General features: G+C 37.4%; 1 protein-coding gene across 1 annotated transcript; it reads right to left on the bottom strand.

Moving 5' to 3' along the window:
• On the bottom strand, positions 1-26,988 carry tlcd3a (TLC domain containing 3A). The gene is made up of 5 exons (XM_007256956.4): positions 26,399-26,988; positions 13,113-13,199; positions 8,340-8,559; positions 5,458-5,553; positions 1-4,402 (listed from the first exon to the last, which is right to left on the bottom strand). Exons 1-5 carry the CDS (start codon positions 26,518-26,520, stop codon positions 4,100-4,102), a joined length of 828 nt encoding a protein of 275 aa, XP_007257018.3. The 5' UTR covers positions 26,521-26,988; the 3' UTR covers positions 1-4,099.

Raw genomic sequence — 26,988 nt, 5'->3', positions numbered from 1 at the left:
TCATCTACAGTACTGTGTCATGCGTTCTCTTCGGTCTTGGTTAACTTTGTTATCGTTGAGTAAAGTGCCTGACAATCTTTGGTCTACCAACCCTATTGTTGCAATATCACAAATCATGTCAGAAAAGTAGCCAACAAAAACAAACGAAGCACCGGAGCAGGACTCAATTGTGTCTTGCTGGCCATTTTCAGTCTCAGCTTGTGTCTTTTTTCCATTTTACAGTCACTTTTTAAACTCACAGTTTAAATTATCTTTCGTATCTAAAATAAACCTCTATCCATAGAAGTTAACATCGACTTCACTGAACCCTGAGCAGAAAGGAAGCCTTCTATTAGACTACGCCTAAGACTTCTTTATAAATTACTGTTAAAAATCTCTCTGAAGAATAAAAGCGTGATTATCGGGATATGATTAGCAGTAAGCTTACAGAAGCTGACCTTAATTATTTACTTAAAATGCTACTTGGATATGATATGACATGAAGTGTATGTATGTGTAAATCACAGTAATGAGAACATGCACACATTCCCTTCCCCTCAGAAGTCAAAAGGTGACACTCAAGATTTACACCTGGTCATTTCATTATAGTGATTAGTATCTGGATAGCGTCCTGCTAAGATTTTTGTCTCTGGTAACTCAAACCGAAATCCATTTACTGTGTGGGATGGAATATGCAAATTCGGTAGCTGTGCAATAAATAATAGTGTTTTAGCTGTGTTGTGAGGTGTTTGGTTTGTCAAATATGTCTTGTGAGTAAAATGTGGCCCAGATTTGTCTCAAACCAGATCTTGAAGTTGTTAGAGTGATAAGATTTGTATTTATTTTAATGTGTTTTACTGTGTGTGTTAACACTTGCATTTTATGTGGTTTGATCTTATGCAGATATAATCCTGATCCTCAACATGCTTGAACTGACCAGGTATAAACAGGGTCTTGTGTATGTAAAATGAAGTTCCACAAATGGCATTACGGAAAGTGGTGGCCACTAGCTTTCAGCCATATAACTACATCTGGCAAATCATTAAGACTTTAAGACTTCTGAGTGGAGATGACTGGTAGCCAATGAGATGAAGAGAGAGATATTTAGCTGTTCTTCATCTGATTGGTAGAAAACAAACTGGCTTCAGCAAGAACTTCAGAAGGGAAGAAACTGGCCATATGACAAAAAAAAAAGGTACAACTGTGTGAACAAAAGAACAAACACAATGCACTGCAGGTTGTAGACGCTAAAGCTCAATAGGCATGTATACATTGATTTAATCTCCTACGTAGAAAAGATATAAGCTTTCAGTGTTTCAATCCAGATGAAAAGAAAAAAAATCTAGATTTACTATTGTAGAAACTAAAGGCAGCCACTGGCTTATGCTCATCTGAGATGAAAATCATTTTAAAGGTATGTGCTGCTAAAAGTGCTTAAATGTAATCCAAGAGGTACTATAATAAATTTATAGTGTATTTATATCATCTGCATTTGCTGAAAACGTGTTATGAAAGATGTGTTCAGGAAATGCTAATGCCCTTTGAAGAAGGTCTTGGAGTTCCATGCTATGGCTAAAGATAATTCACTCTAAATCATTTGTACAGAAGACCAGTCAGCAGCTGCCGCCCTGCTTTAATTGTGCATCATAAGAGAAGCTAAAGGACAGGTTAAATGCCAAATGCAAATTTTTGCCAATATTCTGTAATGCTTGTCCAACTTGGCAACAGTTGCCATGTCGCATATGTGGGCGGAGCTCAATTGATAGGTCAACTGCAGTCTAATTTCAGCCTCAGCTAAAAGAGATTAAACAGCCTTGTGATGACACTGAAGGATTTGTCGCCTTCTAAAAGGCCGGTCAGTCATCTTCTTAAAGCAATACCAAGAGAGAAACTCCAGGAAACCCATTTATAAGATAAGCACTGGACACTGTTTCTTTCATTTTTCTTGCCGGAATATAAAAGTTATTGTTAGGAGCAGAGAGCAATGCAGCTTTTCAAGCTCTCTGTGACCTGGCCCCATTCTGACAGCACTATTAAACTAACTACTCATAATCCCTTGACTTTCGTCCAGCGTTATTGCTTTAACTGTTGCCCAGAGATGCCCCCCAGGAGTTAAGTGACCTGAAAGATATGCCAAGTGTTGTATGCCCCCCTTTCCCGCCTATGCAAGCACCCCACCCCCATGTAACAGTCCAGGAGCTCACAGAAGCCTCGGTCATCATGGCAAAAGTGCAACTGCACTGATATTATCTGAGAGATATTCCACAAAGGAGGATTTCTTAGTAAAACTGGATACATTAAGGCCAAAAGTCAGAATCTGCTTTAAATTAAAACAATTTAAACACTACTGCACAGACCTGACTTTTGAGCTTAAGAGCATTTTTAGCCCAAAGTATGAATCAAGGTTGTTGCATGTTTTACATTGTATACATTTTGTATCCAGTTAGTTTTGGTTTCACACTGTAGTTTTGTGACTTCGAGTGCACAAAAGAACATCCTACATCCTATGTGGCCAGCTTCACAATATACTTGGTACTGACTGGTTTGCAAAAGAATGTGCATTGGACAGTGTGTTATCAAATCAATGAGTTACCTTTCTAGAGGCTGTGCCGAATTCTGCCCTCCTGACAGAATTAGACTCCCCTTTGCATGCATGAACATCATGCAACAGAATAAGAGCAATAGATCACCCCTGGATTCCTTAATTTCTCCTTATAAATAAGAGTTAATCTACAGTTACGGTAGATACGGGAATCACTGGCGTAATCTGTTGCACTTGTACTGCAGCACAACACGTGTGCATGTGAAGAGCCAGACTACCTCTTTGTCTTTTTTTATTGTTTAATGGGTGGCGATAGCCTGCCTCAGATTTTTATTAAAAAAAAAAAAAAAAAAAAAAAACTGCAATTGAACTGTACTATTGTTCACTTGAGGCCACCTCCTCTGTTCTACCATATTTAACCAAATCTGGTTAACTAACAAATCCTGCTTTGTGAAATATAAAATGTGTGTAAACACGTGACCTGAAACTCTGCTGCCCCCTGTGGATCCGAGCAGTCACAGGTTTTCTAAAGCCCTTCTCCATACAGGATAGAAGGTAAGAAGGTATGGTTCACCACTGTAAGACTTTTGACGCACTTGTAAGGAGTGTAGATGAAGAGCATGAACAGTCATAGGAGGGCAGTGTGTGTTTGTGTGTTTGTGCATGAAAACAGATCACTAGCGATCATTCGTAAACAAAGATAACAGCAGAGCTGCAGCTGTGGATATGTTTGCCATGTGAGCCAAGAGGCATCTGGAGAGCAACGCATGGGGTGAGGCCAAGCAATGCAAAACAAGAATGGGGCCGGAAAAAAAAGATAAATTATATTTAAAAAATAATATAGTATTTATATTTTATATACTGAAATGATACAGGTAGATGTAAGGGTTTTGATAATCAGTGCTGGTGAAACTGGACTAGTATAAGTCTGTGGAGGCCACTCATAGATGTCTGAGAAGTCCAACACCTTCTTCCACCCTCCAAAATACATGAACAAACCTCTTGCAAACTTCTAAGGAGGGCGATGTATTGTTTTAGGGGTTGACCCCTCAAAAAAAAAAAACTTAATTCCAGTAACATCAATCCAAACTGCGAACAATTCTCCAGCATCCAGTGTTCAATATCTAAATAATTAGACAACAATGAGAGAGGTTCATGACCTTTGATCTATATGACTTATTCGGGGGCACACCTCTCGCAGAGCCGTTTTCACTCTTCTTCTGCCTTCTAGCCCCTTGCCTCCACATATCTGTACATCATAAAGACAAATGAAGGAGGCAGGGTTTTATCATGACCATGCCTACTACAGGTCATAAAGGAGCTTCAGATATGGTGGATTTGGAGATCAACCTAGGTGTATGCTCCAATTAACTGGGGCGGAGCAGCACTTGAACAGCCATATATAAGTGTAGGAGTGTGTAAGAGTGTGCAAGAGTAGAGAAAAATACTAATAGTCCTTTTATAATACATGAAGTGATAGCAGAAGCAGTTGCAGTACAGTCCTGGAGTATCCTAGCGGTTGATGTTGACGTTTTTCTTTTTCTTTTTTAAACTGTTGCCGTGATTGTCCTCGTGCTACTAATCTGTTTTGGAGAGCTGCTCTGTTGATGATATAGGTGAACCCTGGTTGCACTGACGCTTGTAGAGCCGGTAACCCTTTCGGCACAGCAGGACGAACCAGTAGACTTGTGGTGAGAGGATGCAGAGGCTGCCCAGGTTGGCTGAGAGAGGGATGTGGAAGGGAACGCTGTAGAGGGGGATGCCGTAGTGTGAACCGTACACCCAGTACATGTAGGGAAACAGCACGATGCGGCACAGGAAGAAACTCAGCAGCACCATGCCTCCATTCATCTTGTGCAGCCAGCACTCCTGCATACTCAGCTATAAAGATGATGGAAAAAATAAAGATAAAGGCTTGTTAGTAAAAGCTATGATGACATGACAAACTTACATGTTTCTTATATTTTAGTTATGACATGTGCATGTTTTGTATCAGAACCTGTGGTTATTTTTTATTAGTCCCTGTCCATTTTTCTCCATAAAAATTTAGTTGAGTTCAATAAATATTACAATAATAAATTAATATCTTATAGATGTTTAACTAGAAGGATTTTGTTCAAATAATTTAAATTATATTTAATATTTTTCCGACAGTTTTAAATGGGGCAAATTAACCTGCAACAAACCAAGATGTTTAAAACTGATGTATCTAAATAACTAAGTACTTTTTCCTAAACTCTTTACCTGTGTGAATTAATAGAGCCAAACTGATGTAAAATACAAATACATGCTAAATAATGTCTGTTATCACACACAAAAAAATCTCAAACTATTTTTAAGCTTATGGACTGCAGAAAAAAACTATTTAAAAAATCTTATTAATGCTTACACAAAGTAAGCAACATAAATTTTCCATGACATTAACACTTAATTAACACATAATTACATGTCACATTTCCCACCTTATTAGAAACTCAAGAACTGGAGAAATGTAGAGACAGTAAAGACAGTACCAAACACAAACACAGGGGGGCACAGTGTGGCAATACTGGCACTAAAGCCACCAGCTAAACGTTCATTTTATCCCAAACTCAAGAACCTGGATCAGGGAGAAAACATCAAAGCTCATTCATTGAGACAATAAAAGAGGGGGGAGAGAGAGGGGTAAAAGAAGAAAAGGAATAGAAGTTGTATTCCTATATCTGGTGTGCAAAAACAATTAGCTTGTCAGGCTATAGAAGGAGACATTTTCCAGGCCTGTAAAAACAGCATCCTGCTGTTTGTGTGTGCGTGTGTCATAGTGACACTGTAAGAACAGCAATCAGTTAACAGTTAACAGTTCCCCGAGGTCTGCAAATCTGTAAGCCCATCATCAGAAAACCTGCAAGCAAGTCATTAGGGCTTTGTGTGTGTGTGTGTGGGTGTGTGTTCATTACCTGAATGAGGATTTTGCCCAGTGAGACGAAAGGTGTGCTGAGCTCTGTGAGGAAGAGGCAGCCGATGAAGTAATCACCCTGGTCCTTCCTAAAGAACTGAAGAACACAAAAACACACAAACCCTCACTGAGCATCACATGCATTATGTGATTACATGTATTACATGTAATATTAATAACAATGTGTCTTCATGGTCCAAGATCAGCTTTTCACACTCAGTTTTATAAATTTTACATTTGCCTGCAGCTGCAGTGAAACATTTAAAAAAGCAATCCAAACAGGTCTTGAATAATTAACTACATTTTAGGGTAAATGATAAACTGTTTGAATGTAATTTTGCTGTGTTTTTAGTCAACCATTACATTTATAACAGTCAAAAAATTACAATGCCTAACAACTGTACATGCCTTTAAATGCATGGACCCTAATAAAGCTATTATGTAACTTTAAAGCAGTGTTTTTATTCATTTAAGATAGATTTGGGATTTTCTTAATAATAAATTAATTCCTCTTTCAAAGGGTGTAACTACATTATTATACCATTATATTATTGTTCTACCAGTGGCATAAAATGCTTTTAAAATGAAAAAATATCATTTCATCGCAATTATTTCTGGTAAAACTGGTTTTGTGACAGGCCTACGGAGAGCTGTTATAAAATATAGCACCAATTCCTCTGTACTCATTGCCCTTTAAATGCTGCAACAAATTACAAAAATAAGGCATTAAGAACTCATCTGTAGTTAGATCAAAGTGTGTGTGTGAGAGAGAGAGAATGTGTAAGTGTGGGTGTGTGTGTGAGACAGTGTGAGTGTGTGTGGAGAGATGATAAATAAAAGAGGAGATGGAGCAGCCACTGGAACAGACAGTGGCCACCCTCGGTGTAACCTTATACCATCAGACTGCACAGCCCAAAGAGACTGTATAAATGTGTATTAGAGAGAGAGAGAAGAGAAAAAGAGAGAGAGAGAGATGAGAGCCAATGAGAATAAATGCAATACACATCGGTTTACCCATTATTAATATATATTTTTAAGATAATCTAATCTGATTTGATAAAATGTATATTAAACAAAACATAAAATAACCTTTTATCACATGGATTAAAAGCAGGTTCAGGCACATGATGCAATCCAGGAACCTAATGTTTATCCATTAAGATGAAGTTTCTGCAAATATGTATTTAGAGTAAATAAACTTGAGAGACAAACAGATCACACAGCTAAGTGAATATACAAGGTACATGTGACATAAGGACTTTTGAGAAGCAATATGAATTTTACAGAAATGCATACAACTGTAATGTATACATTTCAATTATATGTAATTGTTTGCTTGTGTTAAGCAAGTCAGCAAACAAAGGTGTGTGTAAATGTGAGAAACAGAGAGATGGTATAAGAGCAGCAGCTGCAAGTGAATAATGGAAGCGAAGGTAAAGTGATCTCATATCACTACTGACAGCACAGCATCCTGCAAACAAAAGAGCAGGTTTCCTCCTCACCACTCCTTTCCCCAATGCAACATTAGAGCACTGTGTGTGTGCGTCCATATCCATCAGTACTCGCAGTGTAACAGCTGTTATTATGATAATTGTCTGATCCTCAGGGGACCTAACTGACCAAAGACCAGCTTTACTTTAAAGGGGTTTCAAATTTCACAATGACTAGAATTACAATTCCAAGCCACATGAAATGTTAAGTTTCACCACAATCCTGGTTGAGTACTTTCTTACATATCTTAGATGGATGGATGGAATTTTACACATATACACATACAATAGTAAAGATAATAACTGATTTCTTCCAAAAGGGAGAACATGTGGATGTGTGGTTATTCAATGGAAAGGCTCAAATATATCAAATACCTTTTTTGGCCAAAACATTATTGCAGTTTGTTCTGTACTTCATGGTTTTACGGTTCTGTCTCAGTGAAAAACATGTTTATTCAACAGCAAAGTAAACCAGAATCTGAAACTGTTGCATATTTATTCCTTGTTTTTTCTGATTCAAACATATTTAGTCATTTAATTAGTTCCTATTTTTGTTCATGAATCTGAGAACGTACTGGATGTCTGTCTGGGCGACAGCTGATCCCTCACTGGCTAAAGGCATGTTTGTGATTTTATGACTGTATATTTTATAGATGCTGAAATTGATTTTAACATGGTTCCATGCGCTATTTTTATCTTCCTGAGGATGACTAGATGGAGTTCATCTGGAAGATGAATTCACTGCTGAACTGCTCTCTCAAAACCACTGCTGTGCCTGCTCCACTCATACCAGCCCAACACACACTAACACGCCACCACTATGATAGTGGTGTATTTTATTTAATCAAAGAAACAAGATACTGGTATTATAATGGCATTGCAATAATTTGCTTTGTAATACTGTATTAATAAAAAAAACACAGTAACAACTTTTAATAATTAATTTGCATGTAAAGATTGGTATCAGTAATCATTTTGTGTTGTGTTTAAACCCTGACCGCTAGAGAGCAGTGCTGTGCTCTTATTAAAACCCACTATTCTGACTAAATAAAAAAGTAAACTTTTCTTTTATTCAAATTTTATAAATATGATATGGTGTTTTTTAATTTAAACAAACAATCTCAATACTGTATGTTGCCCTGCTCAATACTGTATGTTGTGACATGTATGTATCATGAATGATTAGTACAGTCGCCAAATTCTTGCCAATACATAGCCCCAATTCACACTCCATTAACCACACACACACACAGCCACACATAGCCACACATAGCCACACACACACATAGCCACACACACACATAGCCACACACACACATAGCCACACACACACATAGCCACACACACACATAGCCACACACACACATAGCCACACACACACACAGTCTCTTACCAGCGTAATAGGCAGGAGGATGGTGAGGAGTGCAATGTGATGAAGGACCAGCAGGAACTCTTTCCTCACAAACGAGTTGATAGTCCTTAAAGAGTGACCTTTATAATCCTCATGACCTTTGACCCGAAAACGATAGAAGTGGCTGAGGTACATGGCAAAGATGTCATATGACATATAGGGCACTCCATACCAGATCACAAACGAGGTGACCAGCCAGTGCCTGAAAAAGAAGACCACACAACAAGATAAATAATTCATTACAAAAATAACACTCAACCTGCCAGAACAGAACCCTGCCTTTTTGGGTTTTGTAGTCTATAGACTTTTTCACATAATTATATGTGATTAGTTAAATTCATAAATCAAAAGCAACATCAACAGTAAGAAATAACTATAACAAACTAAAAGATTATTTCTTTGTTCTTGCGAGATTCCTTCTTTCACGTAAACCTTCTGACCCATTAAATACTTGATGCTAGGGTTTATTTTATTGAATTGTTTTTTTGTTTTTTAAATGGCCTTGTGATCGCTCAAACATTTAATCTTCTTGTTGTGTCAGCAGTTTAATTCACCCAAGAGGTCGGTCAAGGCCAACAAAGGATGATTTTCAAAATATGCTCTTCCCACTGGTTTGGGAAGAAATAACACTCAGCAAGCTGTTCATACAAAGAACACTCTAAAACATGCAGCCAAAGGTTTGGGCACCCCACTTAAAATTTGGTAGTAAGATAGTAGAGGATTAACTGATGTCCAAAATACAAAGTAAAAGACAATTTTTGTAAGATTTTACAGGAAGATATATTCTATTTTCTTCCAGCACACACTGAAAGCAAATGCTACAACTTTTGTAAAAAGATGTTACAATCTTAAAAACTGAGATGATACTGATCAAAGAGGTGTTAAAAGATTGACCCCACAAAGAGATTCCAAATATTTACTCCAGATAAGGTTATTTTGTGATATTTAAAGATATTTAATGAAACACAATGTATCACAATTCGACCCTGAAGACAAACATGCACTGGTAGCAGCATATTTAAAATATACATATATATAAAATGCTTTCCTATTCTATAGATAGTTACAAAAGATGTTGTAACTGTATGTACAAAAAAGTGATGTGCAATAATGTTGTTGGATATCCCAATAACGATGTGAAGATGCTAAATTAATTTAATCTCCTCAAAGGTTTCAAAAACTTTGGGGATTAGTCGATAAAATAAAAATATTATATCACAATATTTAAAGACATTTTAATGATACTTTCATGATATTCCTTGTGATTTGATCACCAAATTTACTGCAATCCATCCAACCAAATAAGACTAATTATGCTCAATAATTAAATATACAATTGGGTAGGTGTTATGTAAGCACTGATGATATTCTTTAAATACTTAAACAACAAAACTATATTGTTATGTTCATTTTTTAAATTAAAATACAATACAATATTGACATATTGACCATCTCTATGTGGACTTCTATCACTCTGACCACCGTCAGCAACGTAAAGAAATTCTATTGTTGCAGCTCTTTCAATGAATTCATTTTGAAAACCTGTCACAATAACATTAAAAATACAATTTTTCTTACAGCTCTATAGAGTATAGTGATTTTCTACACAAATTCCCACACTATTTGCATCACAATAAAAATAAAATTATCATGTAGAAGGAATACATATCAATCATGTTTTCCACCCCAAACTAATTCCTATTTCCTGGCGTAACTGTAAAACTTAGCAATAACTTAGCAAAGAGCCATTTTATGGTAACAAAACCTTTCATTTATTTTAAAAGCAACAGTAAAACTTAATGATGTCCTAAAACTTTAGACAAGCCATGGATTAACAGTTAAACCTTTTTAAGTCAGCAGAAGTCTTTTGTTTGAATTTATTGCGTAAACACAGAATTTGCACAGACACAGTGCAAATACTTATTCGATTAAATTCAAAACACACACACAAAGATGATTTAATAGGAGGCTTATGCAACTGAAATAATGCTCTTGGTCATTAGCACACCACTCATAAAAGCTGATTGGGCAGGTTAATTATGCTTGACAGATCCTTCCAAACACACACACACACACACCCCTAAACCTTTATCCAAGGCCTTTATTTCTGTATGCATGTGTGCTAGTCACATAACCTTCCTCAAAGACACCACATACACACACGTGGTTAGTGGTGATCTGTTTAATGACCACAAGGTGAGATTACAGTTGGTTACATGAGTGTGTACATGTACAGATGGAACTTCAAGCTAAATAAATGTCATATGCTGTTCACAACCTAAATAATGCTTATATGATTATATGCTCTAGTAAGGCATGCACATGCATGTATCTGTGTACACACACACACACACATATATTGTAGTGGTTGTTCATGCACTCGAACCGGGAATTAAGCCCTCAAGTGGATTACCGGGGCAGCTGGGAGTTTCTCTGGACTGGATTATTCTCTATTCAGACACACACACACACACACACACACACACACGGCTGGTCATGCATCTCTGGTTTTAAAATGTGATGCTGATAATTGAAGAGAAACATCTGTTCTGCTTTTTGTACATAACCAACTTTCCTAACACATTCAAGACACATACTGTAAATACAATGCGCAATATACTGTTTTAACATCAGTACTGAATTGTATACATGTAAAACATCACAGGACATGCAATATTACATGCAATTAGGGTTGCAACGGTATGAGATTTTCACGGTATGATAACCGTCTCAGAAAATACCGCGGTATCACGGTTATCACGGTATCACAGTTTGTTACATATATTATTAAACTGACCCTTAAAGAAATTACAACAAAGGTTTTTTGTTCAATTAACTATTTATTGTAGAAACCTGGAACAACTATATAGATAATGTCTCCTTAAAAAAAAATAAACTGTACACCATTAGGTGAAGGAAACCAGGTTTTTCCACTACTCTTAAGGTCATTAAGGGTGTATATAATTATATATATATATATATATATATATATATATATATATATATATATATATATATATATATATATACACACACACACACACACACGTGTCACACATTACATGTCCTCTAAGAAGTAAAGATCCTGTGTTTAAACTATTCAGTACAATTATTTAAGTTTAAATTATTTAATATCTGATAAACTGAGCCTGGGTCAGTGTCTGATCAACAACTGTTGTAAACGTCCGTTTTACTGCCAAGTTGGTATATAACCAGATAGAGGGGATTTATTTCTGAGTCTGGTTTTAACACATGAAAAACAGGCACGTCAGAATTTGAAAATTAATGCATGTAAATGAATGGCGTCTTTCACATCCAGTCCGGCGAGCACCTTTACACGGACACGTGAATCCGTCGTAGCACGCACTTCACGCCTGTACCTGCGTGCCCAAATTTCGGATAACTCAGCGCTTTTGCGGGCGCTTACCGCATGGGTTGTGCACGACTACAAAGAGATTTTATTTAGGTTCAGATTAAAATTATAAACTAAACACATATTTTGCGCTGCACGGCGGGGTGGTGTTCTTGGAGATGGGAGAACAGGTTTGACGTATGTCCACCTTTAGCTGTGACTTTACGGCCACATTGATTATAAATCGGATAACCATCCTCGGGTGCGTTCGGCGGGTCTCTGAAATAGTCCCACACTGCTGATTTTAGTTTAGCCTTTTTTTAGGCGGACGGAGATTTGTTTATTCTGATGCACTTTCTGCTGTTCTCACCGCTGTGTGCTGAGCAGCTGAAGCGGAGCAGAGTTGCGCATGCGCGGGTGAGTTTCTCCGCTGGCTTGCGTTTTACCGGTAATAAGCAAACACACACGGTATGATAACCGTGCATTTTAATACCATGGTATACCGTAAAACCGGTTACCGCTGCAACCCTACATGCAATGTCAAATTTTCTTATATTAATTAATAAATTATTACAGCTTAGCTTAACCGTGATTAACACTAGTATCAGCAGGTACCTAAATATGGAATATCAGTATTGGACATGAAAAAAAAAATTGGTATCATGCCACCACTATTTATTAACCACAAACCTAATCTATAAAAACTCTACCATAGGGCTTCTCAATATCCGTCAGTATCTGTAAATGCTGCATCATTTTTCAAACATGTTATCTTTATGCTCTTCCCATGAACAAAAAACCTGCTGGCTCAATAATTACTTGCATTTTCACATCTGAAAGTCCAAACAAATCAAGGTCCAAACAAAAATTCAAGTTTTTGTTACACTGAGTACATTTAATCTAGGTAGTTTTGGTTTCACACTGCAAATTAATAAGCACAATACATATGCTAGCAAAATATACCCATCTGCTTCCTGTAACTGGTCCAAAATACTAATTAATATTTTTAAAGACCAGTTAATACTTTTGGTCAAAAAGTCTGAATTCCTGGCCAAACCACCCAAAAAAGTTTTCGTATAAACCAAGCTATGGTACAGTTTGTTTCAGACTGAGACCACCTCTTTTAATCAAACCTGTTTTTCTCTTTGGACAAAACTGAGAAGTCCAAAGTTGGACCAAAATAGGTAGGTGTGAAAGCAATCTTATAATAGAAGCTATTGAGCTTCAAGTACAGTGATGAGGTAAAACATGTCAGATGTCCAAAAAAAGCAAATAACTTGATACAGACACAGCAGACAGAGATGAGCCAGACTGATTAGTGGACCACTCCAGCATGACAAAGCCTCAATCTAGCATGACTGGTTGCTTTGGGTGAAGGCAGAGCATGGTGTTGGATGACTTACCTGTCTGTTATCACGTTGCTCCTGCATGAGGACACCACAATGATTCCAGCCGTGGTGGCCATAATGGCATGAATGGAGGAGACCAGCCTGGGAGAGAGCAAGAGAGTGAATTAGAATTCAATAATTCACTTTGAAACACAAAAGACTTTCTCTGTTTACCACCTGTCTCTCTACTCCTAGGTCAATCAACTGCCATTAGCATATTTTCTTTAATTTCAGTGCTGCTGCAAACAGTGTGAGAGGAGCATTTGCAGCACAGCTATACAGCGCAGGGTAGTTTGTTAATTAAACATTCTTACTAACTTCCAGATTAATGGGGTTAAGCGTAAAAGTCAGCCAAGTCTCAAAGCCATGTTGCATCCTGAAGCTCTAAAAAGGCTAGTCACAATGTTTCTGTAATTGTGGCCTCTGAACAGCAAAAACTCATAGCAAAGCTTAGCCAGGAAAATTAGCCAAGATGTTAACAATGACAATTTACATTTGGGTTCACACATAAAGATCCATGAAACAAAGGTTTACGTTTTTATTACATTGTATACATTTTAGTTAAGTTAATTTGGATTTCACACTGCAGTTTGTTGTGTTAAGTTTAGTTTTTTTTTCAGGTGGTATGCTGAATTCTGCCCTCCTTTCAGAATTTGAGACCATAGTGTGCACAAATTTTATGGAGCTGAATGAAAGTAACAGATTTCCCTAAGAATCATTTTATTTCTGTTTATAGTTACAATAGTTACAGTTACAGTAGACAAAGTAAATCACTTGCATAATGCGTTGTCTATACCATAGATCTGTTGATCTACACTGATACCATCCCATTCAGTTCTACCAAATTTTGGACCAGACAATGTTTCATACCACCTGGTTGGGTTTGGACCAAACTAAAATGTCTAAAGATCCAGACCAGAGCCCTTTAGATCCAACAACACTAAAACCAAAAACAACAATGCGTCTAGAATTAGTCACAATCTCCTTGTCTGGAAACATATGGACGTATCGAGTATGAGCTCTTAGAACTGCAAGACTCCATAAACATGGTATTCTGCTCTTAGTGAAGATCTAAATGAGTAATAAAGGTGAGGCAGTTCAGTACATTGTGGACTGCAGTAGCAGCATGAGTTGGCCCAAAGTCTCCTGACCAGCTACCAAAAGCTTCACAGCTGAGCGTTCTGCATGGGGTGACATTTGTTCGTCATGACAACGCTAGCCACATGACCCGGGCCTGCCAGCTTACGCTCGAGTTGGCCCCTGGATAAGCGGCCCCTTCCTCACAGACACACACACAGACACACACAGACACACACAGACACACACAACAACTACAACCATCGGTCCATGGAAACTTGCAGGCTGAACATTGTCACAAGACCCAGATTTCCACAATCTACTCTTTGTGCTCTCCCTCCCTCTCACTCTCTCCAAATCCGAGAACTGGGGACAGAGGGGCAAGAGAGGAAAAGGTGGCCTTTGTTGTGTGTTTGTTTTTTTCTTTCATTCTCCCTTTAGGCAAGGGACAGTGAGACTGGTGTTTTGGCCTCAGTATTCAAATATATCTGTCAATTTTAGTGCTGCACATTATAACTGCTTTAGTATCAGTAACAGTTCGTAGTAATCACAATGTGAGTATTTGCAATAGTACTATAGTGTAATATAGTATTAGTAATAATGATAAATAGTAATAGTGTTTATATTACTTCCATCTTAGATACACACCATGAATTGTCATTACTTTTACATGTTGATTCAATAACTTTTAGTGCAATCAGGTGAAAATTCTTGTTTTCTTTTCTTTTTTAATATTGCAACATATAGCTCTGAAAAAAATAATAGGCCATTTAAAAACTGAGTTTTTTATTTTATTTTACAAAAAAAAAATGGAATATAATGAAGAGGAAGATGGATGATCCCAAGCCACCAAATCAAGCTAAACCGCTTGAATTTATTGCGCCAGGAGTGGCATAAAGTTATGGTAAGACTGGTGGAGGAAAACATGCCAAGATGCATGAAAACTGAATAGAAACAAGAGTAATTCCACAAACAAATTGATTTCTGAACTTGTTTTCTTTGCATTATTTGAGTTCTGAAAGATCTGCATGTTTTTGTTATTTCAGCCATTATTTTTCATTTTCTGCAAATAGGTGCTCTAAATGACTTTTTATATTTGGAGTTTGGGAGAAATTACGCAGTAGTTTATCACAGTATTATATAAAAGTTTCATGTACATACCAAATTAGAATAAATTTTATATTTATACTATACCAGTTTTCCTAAAACATGGTTTAAACAACTGCAATATATATTCTTCCTTACTGTATAGCAATATATTGGATTGTACCCCCTGCACTGTGATCATCATGTATCATATCACCAACATCTTGCCAATACACAGCCCTTGTTCTGTCCTAGAGTGGCAAAAAAAAACTGCTTCCTATTACAGTCAGTGAAGCATAAACATGACTCTAAAGCTGTTACTTCAAAACTGCTACATAATGTTACTTTAACTAACATTTAACCAACAACCATATTAGTCATAAAGCAATGTTTAACAAACTGCTGATGTCCTCTCACAACCATATTTAATTATTAGACCAATGTTTTCTCTTAGCAGATTTTTTAGGTTCTTTAAAGTCAGTAATGTTGACCATTCTCACATCGGCCAGGCCCAGACTCTAAACATTTATTATCTCCAACACTTCCACTGTTTAAGCCCTTTTCCTTCCTTTCTGTCTTGGTTAGTGGAGCTGAAAGGAGGAAGAAGCTGAGCAGGCGGTTCTAGACTGCTTCTCTCTGCCTAATGGAGTGGAGCATTCACAGCAACACACACACACACACACACACACACACACACACACACACACACACACCAAAATAACAAATCCACGTTAGCCTGAATGATTCAGAAAGGACTTCCAAAATACCACACGCAGTCAGGTCAAGACAACACTTTGCTGCCAGTGTCCAGACAGTGTGGCTCTTCATTATCACTTCCATAATAATCCTCTTCCTGCTTATTACATCCTGTAGACAGCAGGGAAGCACAGCCTTTCTCTGAACCCTGCTAATGCATGGACATTCAGAGAGCTACACCAGTTAATATTAAAGGTCTCCTATCATAGAAAAATTATATTTCTTCACTTATTTAAAAACTGCAGAGAATGTATGCTACAATATTTCAAATATTTGCTCCAACGGAAAAAAGCTGCTAAAATACAGCCTGTTCTGAATCATTGTACCAGGCCATGTACTAACATGGCCTTTTAGCATGCTGGTTAACAGAGCAATCTACCTATGGAGCAATCAAACAACAGAGAACAACATATCTGATCCTTTTTCCACGTTTCATTTTTCTTTGAATTGTCCCAGTTTTTGTGCATTTGACAAATCATATAAACCAGAAAAGGATGAAACAGCATCTTTCTTCCATATATAGCATCACATCTTACTTACATTTTGGTAAGATACAAAAGTTCACAGAGTAGAATCTGGGGACCATTCTGGTCCAAAGAATTTGATGGGCCAGTCGATGTAGAATGTAGTCTCACCATATTATAATTAACTTCACTCAATAAATCAAATTTGTGTACTACCAGACATCGATTAGTAGTGTAAACATTTATTCCAGCCAGTTACTAGAAACAACACAAATGTCTAAATAAACACTGACAGACACAATAAAACTATGTTAAAGATGAAGGTCTCAGCTATGAGGTCTGAACTTTGCAAAGCTAAAGTCGTTTGGAATGTGTTCTACAAGCAACAATCCGCTCCACTACCAGTTCGAAGGTCATTCAGACTCCTTTTCCCTTTCCTTAGTGTAAGTTCTATGGCTCTTACAAATACAATAGTATACTGGTGTATTGTTAGAGTAATCCACTCAAAGCTCCATTCCATTATAAATCATTCATTTACTCTTAAATTACAGATATTCACACAATCCAAATCATACTGGAGGTCAATATTACACAATCTTACATTACTGATTCAGCAATGTGCATTACTATATTGCCAAGTGTAGTGCAATCACATCATGTAGCAATATAATAAGCATACTAGAGGGGGAATATCTATATCAATGTGCATCAACAGAGGGTCAATATCAGCAGTATACTTTTATTTGGACCCTTACTTAAAAGTATTTGTTAGAATTAGGCCTATCTATTAGTTTAACTAATAGTAAAACTATTAGTTTTAAAAACATTTTATGTCACTAATATAATGGCATATTAACGCAAAGAGAAAATATTGTTTAATTACTAAGAACATTCAGATATTAGAATGTGAATGTAACAATTTTAAACACTCTAAATAAATAAAACTAATAAAATGTTTATACACAAACTCAACTATACTGTTCATTGATGTTAATTTGCTCTCCTGGTACAAAAAAACCTAATGGGCAATGTTGAGGTCAGCAAAAATCAATGTGGTCAATTGTTTTATTTATTGTATGATAGGTCAATAATGTAATTATCACGCTTTTAATAATTAAAGTAAGGCTGTCAAACCTTAGTATGCTAACTACTACTGTAGTTAATCACTACTTTGTTGGTTTTATTTTCTGACTGTAAAGAAACCAGCTAATATCACTACTGTACTGTACCCAACATACAATGGCAGCATCATATCACAAGTTACTAACACACAAAATATAATTTGGTTAAGCTGGAGTAATCTAGTTAACTCAATAAAAAACTGCACCAATGGCCAGTTCACAGGTCTTCTTTCAGGAGCAATGATAGCAGTTTGACAATGTCCAATGCAAAATCCACAAAGAAATTGATTTATGGAAAGCAGAAACTGCATGAAAGCGCACAGAGTTGCTGAGCATTGGCAAACTTGCAGGAAGAAACCTGATTAAAAAATCTATAGTCAATGAGTCTTGCAATAGGTAAGCAGCTGCAGGAGGGAAAAGCAAGTAAGCAAGATCAGATCAAGATAACAGTAAGCCAAACTGCAGTGAATGTAGCGGCTATGGTAACAAAAGGGCACTATGCAGTCTGGAACAGTCTCAGTAATCAGGCAGCATCACTAATTGGACAAAAGCAGCGGATTTGGCAGAGAAAAACAACCAAAAGTAGGCAAAAGGGCAACATGAGAACATTTTTAGCAGTACTAGTTAAATTCAGAACAAAGCAGAATTTTAAGGTCTGTCTAAAATCTAAACCAACCTGCCTACTCAACTAGATTTATAGATAGGATTCCAAGGCTTTACTTGAGGTCTGTGGAATGATTTCCCCAAGAAAAAAGAATTCATCCTAATTATTATTATCCTAATTAGTATCAAACAGACTGACAGTTTTGGTCTGTTACTGTCTATAAAGATGTGGCACAAAGTTCGCACTGAAGTGTAAGCATGACGTTTGGTACTGTTTTGGTATTTAGCTCACTCTTGTGATACTGCTGTATAGATACTGCTGTTATATGTCTTTGTTGTGCGATAACGGCCTACGTATTGTGGCAGTTTTGCCAACCACCAACAGTAAAGTCTAAATACTCCTATACATGCTATTTGACCTATGCATTTTGTGAAGCTGGCACAGAGAAGATTTGTCCCTTCATAGTAAGTATTAGACATAGATAATGTATGTATGTATGTTCTTCATCACTCCACTGATTGTCTTACATTAGTCCCATGTCTTTTGCCATGTCCAACAGAAGCTAGAGAACTCTGCATTGACCTGTGGGATAGGTGTGTGGGGTCTCCTGCATTTGATGTGGGTGTGATTTCTGTAGTCACTTGTTCTGTTAGCATGGACAACTCTAGCCAAACACTAGGTAGCCAGCAATCATGATCATTGCACTGTCCACCATGAGCAGTAATGTCTTCCATAACATGTGCCTATTTCCTGCCCTGAGATAACACTTTAGGATTAATTTACATACTGGCATGCCATTGAGAACACGTCACAATATGCAGATTAGCCAACCAATGTCTCCACCCCCTGATGACGACAATCATTACAAGTTGTGCCAAGTACGTAATCTAATACGAGTGTGAAATATGAGAATCAGAGCACGAGAACACAGCCAAAAGTTAACCAAGCTGTTCTCTCTTGCTTACATCATCTTAGTGAAGGTTAGATATCCACAAACTGCTAGATGTAAAAGATCCTGGAAGTAAAACCCCCTTTTCTAGCCAAACATGACATTTATGATTAAGAAATGAACACTCTAGTAATGTATACTTAAATACTAATAATTATAGTTACTTCAATTATAATAATGAGAATTTTCATTCTCTCCTTACTACTTACTGTTGGTGTGCTAAGATGGTATGAATAAACAAGCCAAATATATATATGCAACTAATGCGAGATCAACTGTTTAGTCAAATAATCAGTACAGTTGATTTTGGTACATATTAACACATTTACAATTTAAGCAAAGCCAAAAACCTCAGCATTTTGAAGTTCACATCAAAATTACCTCAACCACAGCTTATCAAAGGAAGCTGAGTTGTCTCGCAAAAACAGTGTGGCAGGAGTGCCAGACTAAAACCGCAAAGCAAAAAGTCAAAGCTTGCAGGTTTGATGATGGCTGCAAAAGATAAAACAGAGAACACTTTCCAACCCAAAGCACTGCTTGCTGAGTAGAGGAAATGAATGGAGGTGTTTGGGAGATCATGCTGGAACTGGCTACCAGCAAACAACATTGGCACAGGCTCTACCCTTTCACAAGGTGAGCAGTGATTGGTTTAACAAAAGCCACAAAGATCACAGCTGCCAAGCTACTAAAGCCAAGATACCTACAGACAGGAAGGCAGAGAAATGCTTAGTTTCGAACCAAGCCAAACAGGACTAACAAAATATTTATTTTAGACCCATTGAAAGGCTGTACAGGGCTTGTTAAAAATGTTCTATGAGTCTATTCATGATTACACATTGCAGAACATGGGCCGACCATATTATTTTAAATGTTATTTCTATTATTAAATAAAATTATACTTTTTAAATATTTATTATTTAACTGCTGTATTGACGCCATTCCAGCTCAGATTAATTTTGTGTGATTGTGCAATAGGGGACAGGTTTCGCACAGCAACACTATTAAATAACATTATGAATGAAAGCTAAATATGTTTTCCAAAAGATTGCAAAAGTTTTGTGCCACTTCTTATGTCACAGTGACACAAATACTATAATAACATCCAACCAAACACAAGGGGCATCATAGCAAACACTTGTGAAATACCACTCTCACTGCAACATTAGCACCCTTTTAGTAACCATCAAGAATACCACAGTAACCAGCTAGCAAAATCATGGAACCCACCTTGATGCCACAGCGTAAACATTCAGAATTTCCCTGAGTCACTTAACAAGTTTGTAAACTTGGAACATTTTGGCCTGGTTTGCTTTGTTTTCACACATTTTTGCACCACAGGGCGTCAGAGCGCACACTGCATATCTGCATATTTATTGGAATTTAGTGCATAGCAGCACCACCACCTTCTCTGTGGCAGACTAGAGACCAGGAATCCAAAGCACAACCTACGTTCTTATAATGTAACTACATGCTCTGGATAAACGTATCAACCAAATGCTGTAAATGTAAGACACATGCCTTCTGTAATGGCCTTTCCAGTTTTCTTACTTTCCAAAAAAGTACTCTGGAATTCCCTGAAGAGCTGAGCTCGGTTTGATATTGATCAAAAAGTCCAGTAAACTCCAATTAACCAATTTATTTTGACACATTTTAGCTGTAAGGACTACAGCTAAGACCAACCTGTAACTGCCAGCATTATCCTTTAGTGATGTAACACCTTTTCAATGGATCAAAGAGTCTGAGGGGTTAAAAAGTCAGCACCTAAAACAAGCATGTGCTCATGGTCAGCTTATCACTAGCCTGCAGAGCACAGACATACAGATCTATACAAAGCACTATCTGTCTTTAGGCAAGAAACAAACCGTTATGACCCAACTGCATGAATGGCAACTGATAAAGGTTCTATCTTCCCTCTATACTGAGGTCAAGTCGAGCTTCACTAATGCTGAGATATGCTTACAGCAAGGTGGTGCTGCATGTAACGAACTTGCCACTAGTGTGGCTGCTTCCAAGGCTGAAAGCGAATAATAGCTGACGAAGGAGAACTCAGGCCTTGGACTGTACCCTAGAACTGAGGCATTTCATCTCCCAATGGTAATGGCAGATACCAACTTAGCGCAGTTGTTCCTAAACCTTTTAGACAATGTAGCACCCACTATTAAATTAAAATATCCATTTACAGGAACCTATGCGGCACACACATTTATACATTTATATATTTATACATTTATACAGAGTAGGCTAGATGGCAATGCCAATGGTTCTTAATCAATTGTGTGGAGCTTGCATGCTTTTGAGGTCTGCAAACAAACACGGTAAGATGTTTGTCTATTAGGGGTGGGCGATATGGCTCTAAAATAATATCACGATATTTCAGGGTATTTTTGCGATAACGATATACTTGGCGATATAGGAAAACTATAATAATTCATTAATTTCAGGAATATAGTATAATAGTATAACAGTATAATCATAATGTGGCTAAATAAATAATATAGCATAAAATAATATAATGCAGCAATTAATATTGCAGAATATTTAGTGCATGCATATAAACTGCAAACTAAAACAATTATACGATAAACACACCTAAAGCTTCACAGTAAATAATAGACTACTTTTAAGACAGAACAGCCCTATTATCACGATATGGATTTTTAATATCATGATGTTTCTGTGTCACGATATATTGTATATGATATAATATTGCCCACCCCTATTGTCTATTGTTTCTGATCGATGGCATTTGCCTAAGGAGACAACTAAGTCAACTGAGACTTAATGTATCCCCTTTAACTCAGGTTAGTTATTAATTCTAAAACAGAAACTACAGTAAATTATTACTTATTTTAGTGCTTTTGTAAATGGGTGTAGCATGATTTTACATTGCACCCCCCATGGGGTGACTTGCTCTTGCACACACAGTTTAGTGGAAACAGAAGCAGAGGTGGTGCATTTGGATTACGCCTCACAGTCATTTGAGCACTCTCAGCCAATGAGGCTGCGAGTGTGTTCAGTGAACTGCCTGTGAATGGGAGAAGGGGTGTGTGGTGTATTGGATGTGCAGGGAGATGTGGAATATGTGCCTGCAGACTCTGTTTCCTTACACTACTAATAAGACAGTTTAACTAGAAGGAGCTAACGTTACATTTTAACACTATAGTTATGTAGCTTGCTAAATGACCTCAGCAATAATGCATTAGCTAGGTTAATTAGCGACCTGAGTGGTCTAAAGGATGTTTTTGTAATAACAACACTAGAATGGGAGAGGAGAGATTAGCTTAGTTACTTTGTTAGTACAGAGTTGGTTAACCTAAGAGGGAGGGTATACACAAAATGATTACCGGAGTTATCTAGTTAGCTAGGCTAATATAGCAATAATTAACAGTGTCAGTGTTCACTGTAATAAACAACAGACATATATTTCAATTATTGCCTATAATAGCTATATTTCACTTGCACATTCAACTTGCTTCTATAGTTACTGATTAAATGCTAGGTTTATCTAGTTAACTAGTCAACCTAGCTGGGTTAATATAATGCTAACAATAATTAAGAGTGTCCTGGTTCCCTGTAACAAACAACAGACAGTAGCTAACTAGTTTAACTAGCTATAATCCAATTATTGCCCATAATAATATAGTAACCTAGTTATATTTCACTCATTCACTCAGCTTATTTCTATAGTTACTGATTAAATGCTAGGGTTAGCTAGTTACCTAGTTAATATAGCAATAATTAAGAGTGCCAGGGTTAATTCTAATAAACAAGAGGCACTATATACCAATTTTCGCTCCTAATAACTAGTTAAATTATTCACCCACCAACTCAGCTTGTTACTTTGGCTACTGATTAAATACTAGGGGTGTCACGATCTCGATATTTTATCGAAATCGAATCGAAATGAGGTCATGGTCTCGAGTATCGAAGTCAAAAAGAGGATCGACGATCCCTCCCGCGCGTGCTACGCAAATAGCGCAGCGCGCTACGCAAATGGCGCGGCACCAACACAGCACATCCTATTCATTTAAATAGAGAGAGCCACTGCATGAGCGCAGCCCCGCCCTCAGTTCTGCTGTGTGAGAGACAGCTGCCTTTCAACCACGGAGGAGAAACTGAAAACGGAATTACAGAAATATAGACAGGGCTCTCAAGTTTTGAGTGTCGGCGGGAGTGTGATCACTGTTTTTTATCTGTCCAACGGAGGAGGGGGGGCGGGGGTTGGGCGCGCAGGTTTTGTATCTGTATCTAACGGAGGGGTGGGTGCGCGCAGGTGAGAGCGTGTGAACTCGCTGAAATGCGTGTGTCAGTGTGACTTGAGAACACTGACTATAGATCACAGTGAGGTGGATTAAAAATCTTAAACTTATAATTGACTACACCTGTTGCTTTCCATTGAATTAAAAAAACATCTTTCTCTCAGATAAAGTAAACACAAGCGTGTTTCTGACTAAAATAAAAGCTTTTCAGGAGAGATATAAGTTATTTGTAAATATTTATAAGACAATCCCTGACAAAATCTGTTTTAATGACGTTAATAAACATCACTGTGACAGCGCTAGTCACAGTTTCACCACATCACTTATCTAACCAGCCTGTACTGATTTCTGCCCCCAATAATGCTTTCAATAACCTCTAATAGCCTTTAATAGTCTTCAGTAGCCTTTAAAAGACTTACCTGGCGGCCTTGGTGTGTCCACTAAACTCCGTAGTTATAAACATCCTGAGGTTAGCAGCGCGCTAACTGACCTGTTTATAATGTAATCCCAGCAGTGACTCCGTGTCGGCTGTTCTAACCTGCTGCTGTTAGCTGCTTGGGCTGAAAGATGAACTGTAGTGAGCTGTATTATCCGGTTAGTGGGGTTAAAACCTTTATTTGTTTACAGAAACAGTAAAAACGGACTGGCTGAGCTCTGTAGCCCGTGGCTGGGCTGTACTGAAGTAGTGACTGAGTGACGAGAGCGGGGCTTGTGCTGCTGCTGCAGCTCCGACTAGTGGTTGGATGAAGAACTGCAGCTTCATGTAAGTGAGCAGTTTCACCAGCCATCCACACACAGCTCTGATAAACTGCTTGTTTTAATAGTGCACACTGTTGCTACCAAAAAAAGTCACTAGATGGCATTACCATATATATCTTAATAAATAATAATAATAATATTTATAATATTTATAATAATAATAATAATAATAAATATATTATTTAAATTTTATGAGGCATAAAATAATAACAAGAAAAAAAAAAGGAAATCGAGAATCGAATCGAATCGTGACCCTCAAATCGAAAATGAAATCGAATCGAGGATTTAGAGAATCGTGACACCCCTATTAAATACTAGGTTTTGCTAGTTTTTAGTTAGCTAAGATAATATAGCAAAAATTAAGAGTGCCAGGGTAAATTGTATTAAACAAAAGTGTAGTCCAATTTGTGTATATAATATATATAATAGCTAGCTAGTTACCTTGGTAAACTATTCCACTCACTCACTCAGCTTGTTACTGTAACTACTGATCAAATACTAGGTTTAGCTAACTAGTTAGTTAGCTGAGTTAATGTAGCAATGATTAAAGAGTGTCAGGGTTTATTCTAATAAACAACAGGCAGTATATTCTCATTTTTGCCAATAATAGCAAGTTAAACTATCCCACTCACTCACTCAGCTTGTTAATTACTAAAGCTACTGACTTAAATACTCGTTGTAGCTAGATAGTTAGCAATAATAAAGAGTGGCAGGATTAATTGTAATAAATAACAGGCAGTAGCTAACTAACATTTTTGACCATTGTAGCTAGTTAACCTAGTTAAATTATTCCACTCACTTAGCTTTTTATTATAGCTACTGATAAAATGCTAGCTTTAGTTGGTTAGCTTGGTAAATATAGCAATAATTAGGAGTGCCAGGATGAATTATAATAAACAATTGCAATAATAAATATTATAGCTACTAGGTTTAGCTGGTTAGCTAAGTTAGTTAATATAGCAATAGTTGTAATATACAATCAGCATATTCCAATGTTTGCTTATAATAGCTAACCTAAATTATTCTATTTACCCACTCAGCTTGGTAATTACTATAGCTACTAGGTTTAGCTACTTAACTAATTTAGTCAATATAGTAATAATTTAAAGTGCCAGGGTTTACTGTAATAAACAAGGCGTATATTTAAACTTTTGCCCATAATAGATATATTTCACTCACTCACTCACTCACTCACTCAGCTTCTTAACTACTATAGCTACTGACTAAATACCCGCTTAAGTTAGTTAGTTAGCTAAGTCAATATAGCAAAAATAATGCCAGGGTTTACTATAATAAACAACAGGCCGTATATTTTAATTATTGCCCATAATAGTTAGTTATATTTCACTTGCTCATTCAACATGTTACTATAGCTACTGTTTAAACACTAGGTTTATCTAGCTAGCTAAGTTAATATAGTGATAATTAAGAGTGTCAGTGATAACTGTTGTTAACAGCAGCAGGTATATTTCAATTTTTGCTCATAATGTTAGTTAGATTTTTCCACTTGTTAACTAACTACTATATCCACTAGGTTTAGCTAGCTAGCCAAAGTAGTTCTTATAGCAATATTTAGAGTGTCAGTGTTAATTGTAATAATCAACAGGCAGTATATTTAATTTTTTTTGCCCATAATATCTAAAGTTATTTCACTCACTCACTCCGCTTGTTACTGTAGCTACTGATTAAATATTAGGTTTAGCTAACTACCGTTAGTTAGGTGGGTTAATAAAGCAATGAATAAGAGTGTCAAGGTTTATTCTAATAAACAACAGTAACGTTATATTCCACGTTTTGCTCATGATAGCTAGTTTAATTATTCCACTTATTCACTGACTAAATCACTCACTCGTCTGGTTACTATAGCTAACGTTACTGTTAAAAATGCTAATGTTAGGTTTAGCTAGTTAGCTAAGTTAATACAGCAATAATTAAGAGTGTCAGGGTTAATTGTAATAAAAACAGGCAGTATATTCTAATTTTTGCCCATAATAGCTAGGTAAATTATTTACTCACTCACGGAGCTTGTTCACTACTATACTGATATACTGATATAGCAATATGCTTGGTTTAGCTAGGTAACGCTAACTAGCTAAGCTAACTAGTGGCAGAGACTGTAACGTTAGCTAGTTAACTGTAAACACCGGCTTACACGGTGAAGCTAGCTAACCAGTTAGCCATGCTAGGTTTATCTAGGTTAGGTAAAATATCAGTAACGTTACTCACCTCTCACTGACCAGCACGACGTCCGCATCGGTCCACCGCTTAAAAACAGCCGGCAGGACTTTCCTAAAGGCGATGAACAGACCGGGAAAGACCACGATACCGGAGAACAGCAGCCGCCACATCTCTGCGGCGTCTCGAGCGAGTTCCGTTAGAGCCGTTACACGGAGCTGGAGCTGCTGCTGCTGTAGTGGATTCAGCCAGCTAGCGTCGGTTTATCTGCGGTTATCTCGCCTGAGCTTGCAGTTTCAGCGCAGCGCAGCGCATTACAGAGCTCTGGCCTCCAGCCCCAGCTCCCCTCACCCCCTCTCTCGCCCCCGAATCCGAATCCCACCGAAAAACGAGCGGCGAAAAGACCCGGGACCCACCAGCCTTCACCCCAGAGCAGCAGCTACAGAAGCCCCAGTCCGCGCCGGATCATGCCTCTAGCTCCAGCGGACTCGCTCTAAAGCCTCGCTGCAACATGAAACTTGTTTTCCACGCCGGAGTTGGCGATGAAAAGAGCACTGAAAGCAGTCAGTCAGTCTGCCGGCGGGTTCCTCTTCTCTACTGCTCACACACAGAAACACAGAGACACAGACAGAGGGGCAAGG

The sequence above is a fragment of the Astyanax mexicanus genome, chromosome 1 (assembly GCF_023375975.1).
Source record: "Astyanax mexicanus isolate ESR-SI-001 chromosome 1, AstMex3_surface, whole genome shotgun sequence".
Taxonomy (NCBI): domain Eukaryota; kingdom Metazoa; phylum Chordata; class Actinopteri; order Characiformes; family Acestrorhamphidae; genus Astyanax; species Astyanax mexicanus.
Note: the sequence above shows the minus strand (reverse complement) of the source record. Positions and strands in the feature narration are given on the sequence as shown.

Bases quoted from the DNA above. Each gene is read 5' to 3' on its own strand.
- tlcd3a (XM_007256956.4), bottom strand. From the start codon at position 26,520: ATGTGGCGGCTGCTGTTCTCCGGTATCGTGGTCTTTCCCGGTCTGTTC. The intron at 13,200-26,398 runs GTGAGTAACGTT...GCTCTCTCCCAG, and splicing joins GTCGTGCTGGTCAGTGAGAG to GCTGGTCTCCTCCATTCATG. The intron at 4,403-5,457 runs GTAATGAACACA...TCATCTTTATAG, and splicing joins TGGGCAAAATCCTCATTCAG to CTGAGTATGCAGGAGTGCTG.